General features: G+C 55.9%; 1 protein-coding gene across 1 annotated transcript; it reads right to left on the bottom strand.

Annotated features, from left to right (window-relative positions):
• Window positions 1-3,980: 3,980 nt before the first annotated feature.
• On the bottom strand, window positions 3,981-14,405 carry INKA2 (inka box actin regulator 2). The gene is made up of 2 exons (XM_084220619.1): window positions 14,192-14,405; window positions 3,981-5,601 (listed from the first exon to the last, which is right to left on the bottom strand). The coding sequence occupies exons 1-2, from the start codon at window positions 14,225-14,227 to the stop codon at window positions 4,744-4,746; spliced, it is 894 nt and encodes a 297-aa protein (XP_084076745.1). The 5' UTR covers window positions 14,228-14,405; the 3' UTR covers window positions 3,981-4,743.
• Between the last annotated feature and the right edge of the window lie 331 nt (window positions 14,406-14,736).

Raw genomic sequence — 14,736 nt, 5'->3', positions numbered from 1 at the left:
AAACAAGCAATAAAACCGCGAGAGATCCAGGGAAGGATTTTTCCTCGACACGCTCGCCCCCAACAAGTGCCACATGTCCTGTGTATAAATAGCAGCTGCCCAGACTTGCTTAATCATCCCATTGTTGCTTTATAATATTAATTAAACATTCCTCTGGGATTGTTTGCATCCTAATTAAGCAGGGGGACTTACAAAAGACAGTGAAGAAACCAAACAAGTGCATGCTGGGGGTGCAATTTCGCTGAACCGTGTGCAGCTGGGTTGAAAAACCCCTGAAAATGGCAGGGCTGGGGCTGAAAACATTTTATAGCCACCAGGGCTGGGACCAGAGCCACCAGGGCTGGGGACCAGGGCCACCAGGGCCACCAGGGCCATCTGATTGATGGTGCTGGGGATCAGGAGTGGCTCCTGGTGAGGGAAGCCTGGACTACGGGTGACAATAATGAACTGTGGGTGACAATAATGAACTGTGGGTGACAATATCGTATTGCAGGTGACAGTATCATACCACAGGTGACAATATTGTACTGTGGGTGATAATATTGTATCACAGGTGACAATATTGTACTGTGAGTGACAATATCGTATCTCAGGTGACAATATCGTATCTGGGTGACAATATCGTATCTCAGGTGACAGTACCACACCACAGGTGACCCTGGCTCCCCCGGAGCCTTTCCCAAGGACAGGTCCCCAGGTCCCCCTGGCCTGGGGCCGGGCTGGTTTCCCCTCCCTCCCTCCTCTGGCAAAGACTTGAGTGCATTGTTCCCGGCTCAGCCTCGTGCACCCTGCAGGGATGTGCTGTGAATTACTTCCCAAATTATGTGAGTAATTAAAATCAATGAGAGGGTATCCTGTTAAATAACGTAATTAGATGAGCACAGCAGCGGGATGAGCGCAATGGTGGTTTTGTTCTCCTGCCTGGAGACAGCTTTTAACTCTTTCCCTCTTGGCTCTTCCCGGCAAGGGCAGGCAGGCTCCCCTGGTGATGCCAGGAAAACGCCTCTGCCTGCTTCCTTCAGGGCTCCTTCCAGCCCGGGGCTGTCCTTCCCCGTGGTGCCATCCCTGGGTTCAGTGGGGGACGCTGGCACAGAGATGAGGGGCTCTGGTCCTGCCGAGCCTCCAGCTCCTCTGGGATTCCCCAGGCTGCCAAGATGTGTCACATCGAATTGTCCCATGAAATCACATGATGGCAAAGGACCTGAACCCCTGCTGGGGACAATCCCCTGGGCTGGGGACACCGGGAATCCTGCCCGGTGGGGCTGCAGGGGTGGCAGGCTGTTCTGGGGAGATTTCAGCACAGAGAGCCCGGCTGGGGCGGCTCCTGCAGGGTGCAGGGAGGAAGGAGCAGGTTCTGCACTTTGAGGTGCCTTATCCCATCCATCTCCCACTGATTTACAGCTGCCATAAAACCCCTGCTGAAGGAGGACTTTTGCTCGACTTTCCTGGCAGTGCACTTTATCTCCAGAGAATTTCCCAATGCTCTGTAGCTGCAAATAGAATGTTTCTCCCATTCCTGCTGGGAATAAGTAAGAATTTCTCTGTTATTTGCCCCTTTCAGTCGTAAATTCAGCACAAAGCTCTGACCACGCTGCCAACAGCATCACATCAGCCACACCTCTGCAAACAGGTAAGGAGCACACAGAGGAGAGTTCCCCTCCTGAAGGATGTCCAGCGCAGGGGACCCAGTGTGTGGCTTTTCCAAGCAGAGCTCCATTCAGGGCACAGGAAGCTCGACACAAAGCCGGCCCTGAATGGTTTCCACCCCATTAGCATGAGCACATGCAGATCAGGCAGCTGCAGCATAAACGCCTGGCTGGCTGCCCTGGGTGTGAGCCCCTAATTGGCCTGGAGCAGAGAGAGCCCAGAGGAGGGGGAAGCTCCGAGCAGGTACCTCGGAGAGCTGCAGCTGAGCCACCCCAGAATGGGCTGGAAGGCACCCTGAACATGCCCTAATTCCAGCCACTGCCCCGGGCAGGGACACCTTCCATGGCCCCAGCCTGGCCTTGGGCACTGCCAGGGATCCGCAGCTGCTCCGGGCACCTGTGCCAGGGCATCACCCCCTCACAGGGAGGAATTTCTTCCAATATCCCATCTAACGCTGCTCTCTTCCCGTTTACAGCCCTGGCCCCGTGCTGCCCTGCAGACAGTGAACAGCAAACACTCTGGGGGCAGCCAGCCGTGCCCCCTCTCCTCCTGCCCCGCAGCAGCCCAAGGAGCCCCATCCCATTGTCAGAAGAATAAGCTGTGAAATGGTTTTGAAAATCAAGGCTTTTTAATTACAGGCACATTTGGGAGCCTTCTGGAGGCCATCTGGCCGGGAGAGCAGGGTGTGGGCTCCAGGAAGGGAAAGCCCAGGCACAGGAGCAGCTCCTGGAAAAGCACTCGATTAACGTTAAGAGCTAAATCCTCTCTTCCCATTAGGCCATATGGGCCAGAGCAGCACCCACCCGTGCCAGGGCTGTGCAGCTGCAGGGCTGGGTGTCCCGAGCCCTGGGACGTGCTGCTCACCCAGCCCTTGGCTGAGATTGACCAGAGATTCCCAGTAAATCCCAGCGCCCGGCTGCCTCTGCCATCGCTGCCCCCAGGTTCGTGGGAGCCTCCTCCCCTCACTGGGGTGCCGTGTTTGGGATCAGCCACCCCTATCAGCCATGCAGAACACAGCCAGCGCCTCTCAGACACTGGCACCGTGCTAATTAGGTGGGTTTCATACTTAATAACGGAGAACAATTTCGTGGCAGTTTCACGAGGAAAGAAAGAGGAGCAAAAGCCATTATAATTTCAGGAAAAGTCCCTGGAGAAGTGAAATGGTAATTCACAAATCCAGCTCTGATCTATTAGCAGATCCTGCTCTGGAGACTAAATTAGGGAGAACGTCTGGCTTGGGTGATATCCTTCATTATTTGAATGTCTATAAAGAATATTTATTAAATATTTTTTCTCCTAAGAACTTTGAGATGCAGCTGCATTTTCTCGCTATTTCCAAGCATTTGAAGCCTAGCCCACACTGGATTTGTCACTGCAAACACCCTGGAAAATCCTATTTTAATGCAAAGCTGCTCCTCTCTCTGGAAAACTCCTTCTATTTGGTGACCCTCTGGAAAGGAGAGGGAAGGTAACAAACAGGATGAACTACTGATAAAAGAGGAGGAAAACAAAATGCTTTACAAGCAGCCTTTCAGCATTCAGAGAAACGGGGAAGGGGGAAGCAGCAGCCCCGCAGCCCAGGAGGAGGAAGGACAAAAGCTTGCTCAGGTTCCTGCAGAAGTGCTGAGCTGGGGTGCTGCCCTGCTCCTCTCCTTGTATGGGCACGAGCAGGGCCTGCCTTGTGCCTATATTTAATTTGCAAAGGAGAAAAAGAATTCTGCCTCCACGCCTCTGCTGCACCGGCCTCTCGGCCTGGGGCAGCTACAGCAGGAGCAGAGCTGGGAGTTCAAATACAGAATGCCCCTGCTCTGACACAAGCCCCTCCTCAGCTGGAGTGAGTGGAACAGGTTTGGGAGCAGCCCTGGGGCACGCAGAGCGCCTGCTGGGGCTCTGGGTCGCAGAGCAGGGCTGCAGGGCCAGCAGCAGGCTCTGCTCCCCTGGCTGCGGCAGCCCCCTGGCCCTGTCCCCCCTCCAGCCAGCTCGGGGCTCTGCCCTGGGCAGCAGCTTCTCCCCCAGACCCCCGTCCCCCCGCCCGTGCCGCCGCTGGGGGAGGCTGCAGAAGCCCTGGAGGCTCGGGGCTGGGCAGGGGCTGCGCTCTGCAGCAGGGCTGGCACCTTGGCAGGGAGCTCTGCCCTGATTTATGACCTCTCCTGGGATGGAAACTCTCCTGGCTGCCCCCCAGCCTGCCCAGCCCCAGCTGGGAACAGCCAGGGAAATGCCCAGAGCGAGAGAACAGAGCCAGGGTGTCCCAGAGCAGAGCGAGACAATCCCACTTTATTGGAAACTCTTGCAGAGTCGGACACTGAAGAACTCGGTTCTGTCAAAGCAGGGTTTGTACAACAGCAGCAGGGAACACGACGGGAAATGGGCACTGAACTTTGCATCTGGGTGAAAATCCAACACCTGGAGAGATCCACAGGGACAAGGGGAGGGGAGAGGGGCAAACCCACCGACACCCCCAGCTCACAAACGCCCTGCAAGGAGCCCTGTGCCCCTCTGGTGTGACTGGCAGGGGAAGGAGAGACGCTGGCAGGACACCAGGGATACAGCTGAAGGGAAACCCCCCAAAGCTGGAGGTCTGCCCCCCACCCAGCAATTGTTCAAGTCTTATAAATTCAAACCTATTTCTTTCCATTTAAATAACAAGTGCTTCAGGTACAAGGCTTGGGATGCCTGGTTTGTAACCCAGTTTCAAGTGCATACAAGCAGGAATAGATTTTTTTTAACAAAACTATATATATATATATATATATTTGCACACTCATACACACACATGCACACCGTGGATTTTGTGCTGCACCATTGAGCTGGAGATGATGGAACGGGCCTGGCACCAGGAGCCGCTCCCCTGTGGCACCACTCACCCTAAAGCTGCTAAAGGTCTGCATTATTTTTACCAATATTGGTCCCCAAGGTCTCCCCACATGGAGCTGCTGCTCAGGCAGCCGTAGTTCTCCAGAAAGTTCCACGAGCAGGCGAGTGAAGCCTGCAGCAGGTTCTGCAGGATCCTCTCTTGTGCCCCGGAGAGCTCAGGGTGCCCTGGGCAGGTGAGGGGCCTCCAGCTGCGGTGGGTGTGGAGATGCTGGGCAGGGCAGGTCAGACCCAGACGGCCGTGTTGATGTCAAACCCTGCCTGGCTGTAGTCCCTGGAGTCGGGCACTTTCCTGCTGCCCATTTTGGGGTGCTCACTACGGCTCTCTGCCCTCGGGCACCGCTCTGCTTTGCTGTGATGGCTCTGCAGGTTCCCGTGCAGGGGCAGGTAGAACGTCCCCTTGAGTTTGTTGATCTTTTTGGACCTTTTGGAAATCTCGGGCTGTTTGTCCTCGGGAGGGAGCCAGCAAGGCTTCTCCTTGAGCAGCCTGTCGCGGTCCGGCCGGACGCTCCTCAGGAACTTCTTGAAGATGTTGGCCGTGAGGGAGAACTTCCTGCAGAGCTCCTGGGACCTGCTCGTGGACAGGGACCCCTCGCCCTTCTCGCCCTTCTTGTCCAGCTCGGGCAGGTCCAGCCAGTTCCCCACCAAGTCTGCGAAGACGTTGTCCCCCAGCACCAGCGGCTGCCGGTTCCTGCTCTGCGACATCAGGGACGACGTCCAGTCGTGGCCGTCGTCGCAGCCGGGTCCTTCTGGGGGGCAGGCAGCCTCCCCGCAGAGGCTCCGCGAGGAGCAGGGGCCGTCTCCAGGCTGGCAGCCCTCCGGGAGCGCGGCGGGCCGGGGCACACGGGCCGGCTGCGGCACCGGGCACGCCAGGGACGGGGGGCAGCGTCCCCGGGAGCCCCCCGGGCGCGGCTCCTGCGCGGCCCCCGCGCTGCCGCGGCGCTGCTCCGCGGGGCTGCCGCGCCCCGACAGGTCCAGGTGCTCCAGGGCCGTCTGCACCTGCAGCAGCTTCAGCTCCTGCAGGGCGCCCATCATGCAGTTCATCTGCTCGTGCAGCCCGTCACCCACCTCCTTCATGGAGAGCTGCGGAGGGAAGAGCACAGCGGGTCAGGGTCCCCAGGGGTGTCCCCAGGGTCAGGGTCCCCAGGGGTGTCCCCCGGGGTCAGGGTCCCCAGGGGCGTCCCCCGGGCAGGATGGGCAGCAGAGCAGGGCTGAGCAGCTCTCTGGGCCGTGCCCTCCCTCCTGCCACACCTGCCACCCATCCCACCTGCACTGCATCCCCTTCAGCCAACAGGACTCCCATTCTCCATAGATTTTTCTAGGAGTGTCCCTCTAGGAATAAGAGGAGCTGACAGAAGTGGACTGTTTGACCTGACAACAAAAATAAAGAGTCTGAGCTTCCATTAATTGCTTGGCAGAAGCCCAAGGTGTGGAACTATGAATGGTTTTGGCTGCCACCAGTTTTAGAATATTCTTGTGCTTTTGAGTCTATTGTGCCCTGTCACCAGCTGAAATCAGGAGCCAGAACAGAGCCTTGCTTCCTTACCTGAAATGCTCAAGCAGGTTAAAAATAAACCCCAGGAAGAAATAAGTTGTTACTTCATAACCTATCTCCAGCTCTCAATGCCCTCAGCACAGGCACCTCTCGCTAGAGGACAATCAAAGACATTTCAATGCACTGGAAATTTTGCATAGAACAACAAACAAACTCCAGGATTACTTACATTCAACCAGGAATTCTTTGATTCCCAGGATAGGACCTTTAGTAGCAGTTCTGCTTCATCCCTGAACCTCACTACAAAGATTGAACTTTCTACGCCAGGCTTAAAATAAGCAAGTTATTCTCCAGAGCTTCCCCACTCCCCCCTCTCCTTCGCTCCGCCGCCTCCTCTCTCTCATGCAGGATCTGGATCATATTCCCAAAGCAGCACCAGGAAGCAAACGGGCTCCACTTCCCAACAGCTGCCACTGAGTCATTTTTAGCAGGAGGGGGAGTGGGAAGGGGCAGGAGAGGGGAGGAACAGCAGGGGCTGGCAGGGCTGGAGGTGAGGCCATGTCACTGCGGCTGAGGTGGTTTGCAGAGATTACCCCGTCCCGGGAAGCTCCAGCCTACGCTGTCACCAGCAGTTTAAAAACCTCACCACCATTTTTTGTACAGCAGCAGATCTCAAGATTAGGGTGGAAAAGGCCAGCTTTTTATTTTATTCTTATGTTCAGCTCTACATTACCAAGCTTTATTTTCCACATCTCTTTCATTTTAACTAAGCTGGTTCAATTACTCGCTCTATTTCCATCTCTGTACGTGGAGCTGAGCAGTGAGGAAGAGCAGCCAACAGAAAATTGTGACAACCCAGCTCTCTAAGGGGAAACTGCTCAACAGTTTCTGACCACAAATCCCCATTTCCAGCCCCAGAACCGAGAACTGAACTCACCTGCAGGTTACAGTCATTTTCCTGAGCTTTTATCTCAAGAAACTTGTTTATCACCCAGAATGAGCACTCAGCTACAAAGACACAGAAAATCTGCACTCAGCTTCCTGATTCTACTACCCAGAGCCTCCAGCTATGGCATTTCTTAACATCAGCAAATAAACTCCTGCTGCAGATGTGCAAACAACGTCCCAACTGCAGCCCCAGCGCGCTCCTGGTTCCCCCTCCGAGCTGGGCCAGCCTCAGGCAGGACTGCCACCTTACCTCTCCAGATCTGCGGGGCTGCTGCTCGTCCTAACCTTCCTTGCCCTATTAACGGCAGTCTGTTTTATCTGGGGCTTTGGAAAAAGCTGGATTTGGAGCCAGCCTGGCCCCTCATTGGCCACTTCCCACCAAATCCCCCGGCGCAGTAATCGCCCCGGGCAGCGCAGGGTCCTGTTCTCTCTGTGGAAAGGCTCTCCTGGCAATGAGAGTGGGGGTCCTGGGCTGAGCCCCCCGCAGCACCGGGGAGGAGGGGGGGCTCTGGGCTGTGGCCCCTTGGTTCCCTGCCCTGGGAGGGGGGAATCCCACCCCCCAGCCCCAGCATCCCTCCAGCAATGTGAGCCCCACCAGCAGCGACTGAGCTCTCAACATCCTGAGACTTTCAACTCTGCTGGCAAACGCTGCTGTGATTTCGGGTTGTGCAAGTTAAAAAATGAAGCAAACCAACCCCCTCTGCTTTATCTTTTCCTCTTCTTGGTATCTGCTCAGTCTTCTACAGAATTGGAGAGAGAGGGAAGCCCAGCCCAAAGTGAAGTCACTGCCTGGTGACCGAACAGCCTGCGGGGCTTGGATTCCATCCACCTGCAATTAAGAGTACTCACCTTGGAAAGAAAATTCTGGAGGGAAAATAAACCTTCCCCAGTGTCTAACTGCCTGCCTCTCCTCCTTGCCAAGATCTCAGTTCTCCCAAGTTCAGACTGGCTTCTCTGAGACTCTCCAGAAAAAGAACAACGTCCCAGAGAAGAGAGATCCCCTCTCTGGCAGAGAGGGTCAGGACTGAACTACCTGGTCTATGAGAAGAAAAAGGGATTCTGCAAAAAATCAGCAGATTGGGCTGGAAATCAAATGGATGCAGTGCTGGAGGTGATGGGAGCTCCAGGCTGAAGGGACAGCCCTCATAGTCCCACTGGCTCTGGGTCACACACTTCCTGCAGAAGGAACTCAGGTTTGTGTCCCCGGCTGTCTCATCTGAGACACTCAGCCCTTCAAGAGAAATGGTGGTTTGGCTTCTCTGCTTCCAAAAAAGCCCTCTTAGAACCATGACAACTTGTAGATATCCAAGTCTAGCTCTATAAACCAGTTAAAAATCAGATGCCTCAAACTGGATCTCATTACTCCTGAAACTTTTGCAATCCCTAAAAATTGGCATGAAAAATTTCATGTCTAATTCTGCACAAGCCAACTCATGCCTTTTAAAGCAAGACAAGTACTCACAGGGCTGTGCTCCCCTTCGGTGCCTGGGACTGGTGTGTGATGGGAGAGGTTCCTTTCTTCAGCACTGAGGTGTTACCTGGCTCAGCCCTCCTGTGCAGGTGTGACCCAGGCAGCTCTGCCTCAGTGCTCCTCCAAAGCAAAGCTCATTCACACGAGAGACCCCCCAAGCACTGAAAACTGAAGTGCAAAATTCAAAATTCCACTTTCAAATGATGATCAGGGAATGTTCAACGTGGGGGGAACCAAAGAAAAGCTGCCAGAGTTCATATAGAGAGGGTTTTTTGCACTGGCAGCGCACCATCCTGAGCAGCAAAGGCACCAACTGCTTTGGAAGCCACCCTGTCCATGATGTCCTCACCCCCAAACAATAACCCACAACTGCTTTCCACAGCTGGTAAACCACTGATCTTCCACCACTGATGAACGCAGCCTGGCCCAAGGAACCTCTCCAGCAGTTACTGGCATTTCATCAAACGCAGCCCCAGACACCTGAGACCCCAAGCAAGGGGGATTTTCCTTCCCCCTCCCAGGTAAATCAGTAACTTTTCCCAGCCCCTTTGGGAACGGATGCTCTCCTGTTACATCTCCCTTCTCTGAGCTCTCAGATCAGTTCCAGCCCATCTCCTGGAGCCACAGCTCCCTGCATTCCCAGCCCCTGCTCTGCCCAGGGCCAGCAGCTCCGCGCTGCTGATGGAAAGGAGAAGCCCAGACAGCCTGGCTCCAGCCGAGCACAGGGCTGGGAGAAGAGCCCCGAGAGTGTTTGTCACAACGAGGAGGAAGACAGATGTCCAGCTCTTAGGTAAAAGAAATGCACACAGAGGAAGTTATTGCTAAGAGGACAGGAAAGAACAAATGGCAAATAGTTCTCAATAATAGGTCAGATGGGCAACAGAGCCAGCGCCAAACAATTGGTATTTAAAGCAGATGACATAATAGAGACTGAAATTATTTTAGAACTGCTGAGCTGATCATATTGTTTCTGTGTTTCCCTTTGGGTCACTAACTGGATTAATCTCTGCAAGCCTGCAGCTGTGGCTGGGCATGGCCTTGCTGCACATAGAGCTCTCTCACCCCCTCATTCCACCTTTCTTTTCCTTCCCCTGGAGCATGCCAAGGGCCTGCACTTGTCTTTCAGTCCTTGCATTTTATCACAATAATTTCAAGTGTCTCTTTTACCCCGTCTTCCCAGGGTTTGGTAGGTGTGCATGAGGATGCTAACTGTGAGCTCACAGTTTATCTGAAGGAGGAAGGATGCTGAAACTGAACCAGAGACTCCCCCTCACAACAATTTCAGGCTCCTAAGCAGATGTTAACCGTGACTGACGTGGTTCACACCACTCCATTACCCACCTTCCTTCCCACTGCAAGGATATTGCTTGTGTTCCCCAATCACACTCACTATGTTTAAAGGCAAATCAGAAAAATCAGTTCTCCTCAACCAGGATAAAAATGGGCCAAAAATAACTCCAATCTTCAGATTGCACTCACAACCCAAGGGTAAGAGAGACCACAGGCCTCGATGGACAGACTGGCCACTGAAGACGATGGTTAAAAGTGTCACTTTTCAGCCCAGGCCTGCTGTCCTGGGAATCTGCTCTTTAACATTCCTGATTATGTGAAACTGGGAGTCTGAAAAAATCCACCCTCATCTTTAGGTGACTGCTCTGGAAATAACCCAGAGGACAAAGCCTGTGCCTGCCTTCTCTCCCCAGTTAAACCCGGCAGGACATCTGCTGTCAAGTCACTCCCTTGCACCCTCCCCTCAGAACACCAAGGAATGAGATCTGGGACAGCCACCCACTCTCCTGGCACTGCCCCCAGCAGCCAGGGATGAAGTCACCCAAAAAGGGACCTGCATCAGCTGAGACACTCGGAGCTGCCTGTTCCCACCTGCCGGAGCTGCAGCGTGCACCGGACCCTCAGGGCTGTCACCTGTGCCTGGCAGACTGCAAAGCACCGAGCTGCCCCTCCAGGGAGAGCAGGACTGAAAACACAGCACATCCCAGAGCGTGACACACTTACTGCAACAGGACCCAGTGGCAGGCTAAGAGTAAAAATAATTGGCTGCATTTCCACTCGGACCGAATGTTCTATTCCTGCAGGATATTCATAGCAAGAAACATTGTCTACCAGGACATAAATTAATGTAAGAAGGGAGTCAGACTCTATCAACCTCAGTAATTCGATGCATTTATGACAAATGTGCAGGAAGAACATTAAAAGTTCCAGTCAGAGTGGTGACTGAAATACTTTTCCTCCCAGAAGAAAGCAACAGAAAGCCCAGAGATACCCTGGATTCATCTGCAAGACCAAAACACGCCAAGTAAAGTTACAAGCACAGCCAAGTAAGGTTACAGGCACAGCTAAGGTGGCTGTGCCCCCCGGCCTGCTACACCCCGGTGCCAGATGAATCTGCCCCATGGGCTCAGCAGCCCCCAGACAGAAAACAATGATTTATTCCACCAGCGAGAGCCCCAGGCCCCCATCCCACAGCACATCTGTGGTACTGCTGCACATCAGTGCAACCTGTCCTGGTGTCTGGGAGTGCAGGCAGGCACTGCCACGTGCAGCACAGAAATGAAACTCCTCTCTGCCAAGTCCCAGCAAGACAACTCCTGCTAAATCTGAGCTTTCAGCTGAGAGAACTCTGTGGCTCGGGGAGCAGCGCAGTTCTGCTGCGCCTCAGGACAAGTTTGCAGATCCCCGATGCAGGCAAAGGGCTTTGAGGATGGGGATTAATGGCAGGAACGGCACCTCCCAAGCTCTGGGGCACATTTCACACGTGCCCCGGGAAGGACAGATGACAGGAGTGCAGAGCCACAGCCTGTCCACCACCCGACCTGGGAACAGTGCTGCACGCTCCCACAGCGCTCCATCCATCTCGGGGGCTTCCCGAGGAGAACAAGGTCTGGAGCATTCCCTGCGGCCGGGGCTGAGGCGCACGGAGCTGGCACGGGCTGCGGGGAAGGGCTGCCCGGGCGGAGGGTGCCAGCCCCGGCAGGGCTGCCCGGGTCCCCGGGGATGAATGGCTGTGTCAGCTGAGGCTCTGCAGCCGCTGCGTGTGGAAGCTTCTGAATGAATTCCAATCAAAGGGACACCACACATGCCAGAAACGATCAGCTTACACTGGAAAACAGGCGGCTGCGCCGGGAGATCTCTCCCCGCTGACTGAAAGGGGTCAGGTTCATCCTCGGGAGCCCGGGCACAGCTTTCCCAGAGGAAATGGGAAGAGCAGGGCAGGCATGCCCCACCTCGCCTGGCACGGCTCGCTGTGCTCTCGGGGCGCAGGTGACACAGGGGCCCACAGCAGCCCCGGCCAAGCACACCAGCAATTAAATGTGTTTTTAATAAACAAAGCAAGGGAAAGGAAAAACAGAGCTGGAATCCTCCTGTCTCACACTGGTGGGGGATTGAGTTGCACAGGAAGATAACCTTTCCTTGGGAACTGGGAGCTGTGCCAACATCCACTATTTTTTGAGAAAATCCCCTCCTCAAAACTGGCCAAAAGTCTGGTTTACCCAACCAGAGGCTGCTTGCACTGAGACAAACTGAACTTCTGCTAATGGGACAGTCTCTAACCTTGCCATGTGACACTGAGCAGCCCTCAAAAGCCTGCTCCCCACTGAGGGAAGTTCTGCAGAACCTCCCTGCACACCAGGGCTGCTCCTTGGCCACAACACAGCCTGGTGTGCTCCTGCAAGCGTGGGGATGCCCGGGGCCAGACCCCCTGTGCCCCGCTCCGGGGGCTCACTGGCCCCAGGTGGCCAAAGCCACTCTCACCGCTCCTGCCCGTGCCCCGTGGCTCTGCAGCAGGCAAAGGCCGGGCAGGAGCTGCCCAGCCCAGCTCCCACCGCCCGTGGTGCAGATGGGCCCAGCTGTCCCTGGGCTGCTCGCTGCCCTGCACAGAAACACTCGTCTATTTTCATTCCAGGCTGCAGGCACACAAGTGATTTTGACAAGCTGGAATTGCTCAGGATAGCACTGAGGGCTGTTCCAGTTGCTGCAGCTCCCACTGTCACTGCAGCTGGCTCGGCCAGGGAGGAGGAGGAGGAGGAGGAGGAGGAGGAGGAGGAGGAGGAGGAGGAGGAGAGCACGGCTCTGTCCAGCTGCACCCTGCGGATGTCCCGCAGAGCCGCGCTCACACCGCGCTGGGAGCACCGAGAGCCCGTGTGAAAGGAAGCTCTGAACAACAAAAACCGGGCTGTGGGAGGGGGAACCAGGGTGACTGCTGAAAACCAAACGTATGGAGACCCAGGCTGCCCCCAGCCAAGTCACAGCTGGTCCAGCTGAAGGTGACAACTGCCCCTTCCCAGTGTTTTAAGCCAAGCATACACAGATTTATGCCGGGCTAAGTCATGGTTTATTAATATAATAAAAACTGTTGCATTTTTACAATTGAAAAAATCAACTCCTGCATTATAGCAAGGACTGAACAAAACCAGAATTTTCTCATTTAAAGTATTTTTTTTCTGCCTTTCACATTAAGTGTGAGGGGTCTCCCTTTCTGTCAATATATTGACTCTCCAGAAGTTATATTTTGCACTACAAAACAGGCACTTTTAGACTCAGAGGTGCAATGTTTAGGCTCCTCTACAAAAATATTGCTCAGATAACAAAACTGATTTGGTTAGAAGACAAAACACTGATTTAGGAACCTTATTCTCACGATGTTCTTCTGGAAGCTATTCCTCCTCCCATCTCACCTCCCCGCTCAGATTTTCAAGGGCTGTCAGATTGTTCTGTGCACGTCCCAGTTGGCAGTTTGCATTTCATTCATCACACTCCGGGTACAGCACACCAGTGACTCCCACTTCCCTTTGTTTTAGTTTGCCTTTCACCTCCTGTGTTAGCTAGGGAAACGCTGGGAACGCCAGCAGGTTAAATGTCACTGCTGCCACATTTATCCAGAGCAAAAGGCCACTGCCCCAGCCCGTGTTTCACAAGACACGGGGATCTGGAGGAGCACGGGGCTCTCCAGCCCTGCTCCTGCCCTGGGCACAGCTGGAACTTTGCTTGCTCCTCAGGGACTGGGTTACACACCGAGGGCTTCCTGCAACGCAGGCACTGCACGGAACTCCAGGGAGCACGAACCCAGCTGGAATCACCTCCCTCCAGTCCAAACCGGGAGCTTCTCGCATTCAGAAACTTCACCCACCCGTCCTTGCTCTGCCTTGTCTTCCCCTTTTGTTCTCATTATCTATTTATCAGGAGAACGCAGACTCCGAGCCAGACCCACTGGAACCCTATTTTGGGAAGTATCAGTTCCTCCTCCCACCCACCCAGGCAGCCCCAGAGCAGCAGCAATACCTTCGGGCTGCTGGACAAGCCCCAGCAAGCCCCGGGACTGGGGTTACCCCCGAGCAGGAGCGGCGGGAGGGCGCAAACACCGCTCCTTTCTGACAAAGGCTTTCCTATTAAAGAAGTATGTTCACAGGGTACCGGAGGTGCCAGCGCGCTCCCTTTACAGCCTTCTGATTCCCAGAAAGTTGTTCCTATCCATCTCTGCGGCTGCTTCCCTGATTTCTGACCTGCGCCGGCAGCTTGTCCCTAAAGCCCCCGCACGCCCCCGCCGCGGTTTCTCTCCGACAGACGGACGGACCCCGACCCAAAACCGGGACCTGTCCCCGCTCACGGGGATGGCAGCGGCGGGACCCCCGACCCAAAACCGGGACCTGTCCCCGCTCACGGGCATGGCAGCGGCGGGACCCCCGACCCATAAGCGGGCCCCCCCAGGCCGCCCCGCGGGCGCCCCGACCCCCGGCCCTTACCAGCTCCTGCCGCAGGCGCCGCAGGTGCTGCTCCATGGCCCGGCTCGGCGCGGGGCCGCCGCCGGAGGGGAGGAGCGGGGGCCGGCCGGGGGCTGGCCGGTGTCCGGGGGGCGGCTCCGGGGGCTGTCCGGGGCTGGCCGGTGTCCGGCGCTGTCCGGGGTCTGTCCGGTGTCCGGGGGGCGGCTCCGGGGAGCCGTCCGGGGGCTGTCCGGTGTCCGGGGCTGTCCGGGGCTGCCGGCGGGGCCGGGCGCGGGGCAGGGCGCGCGGCGCGGCGGCGGCGGGGCCGCGTGTGCGGGCGGCGGGGCGGGGGCAGCCGCATCCCCCCGCCCGGCCCCGGCGGCCGCCGCGCTGCTGGAGGCGGCGGGCGCTCCTCCCGAGCCAGCCCCGCGCTCCGCCCGCCCGAGCGGGCCCTGCTCCCCGCTCCCCGAGAACTTGGGCGCTTTCGTTTGCGGCGCTCTGCGCTCCGCACGTCGCCCCGCGGGCGCGGACCACCCCGCCAAAAGCACGGATTAACCTACATGGCCTTAATCGGGAGAAATTGCAAA

Source organism: Fringilla coelebs, assembly GCF_963513975.1.
Source record: "Fringilla coelebs genome assembly, chromosome: 23".
In the NCBI taxonomy this organism is placed as follows: domain Eukaryota; kingdom Metazoa; phylum Chordata; class Aves; order Passeriformes; family Fringillidae; genus Fringilla; species Fringilla coelebs.
Note: the sequence above shows the minus strand (reverse complement) of the source record. Positions and strands in the feature narration are given on the sequence as shown.

Excerpts from the sequence above, each read along its gene's own strand:
- INKA2 (XM_084220619.1), bottom strand. The coding sequence starts at position 14,227 with ATGGAGCAGCACCTGCGGCGCCTGCGGCAGGAGCTG. Across the intron at positions 5,602-14,191 it reads GGCGCCTGCGGCAGGAGCTG|CTCTCCATGAAGGAGGTGGG; the intron begins GTAAGGGCCGGG and ends TTCCCTCCGCAG.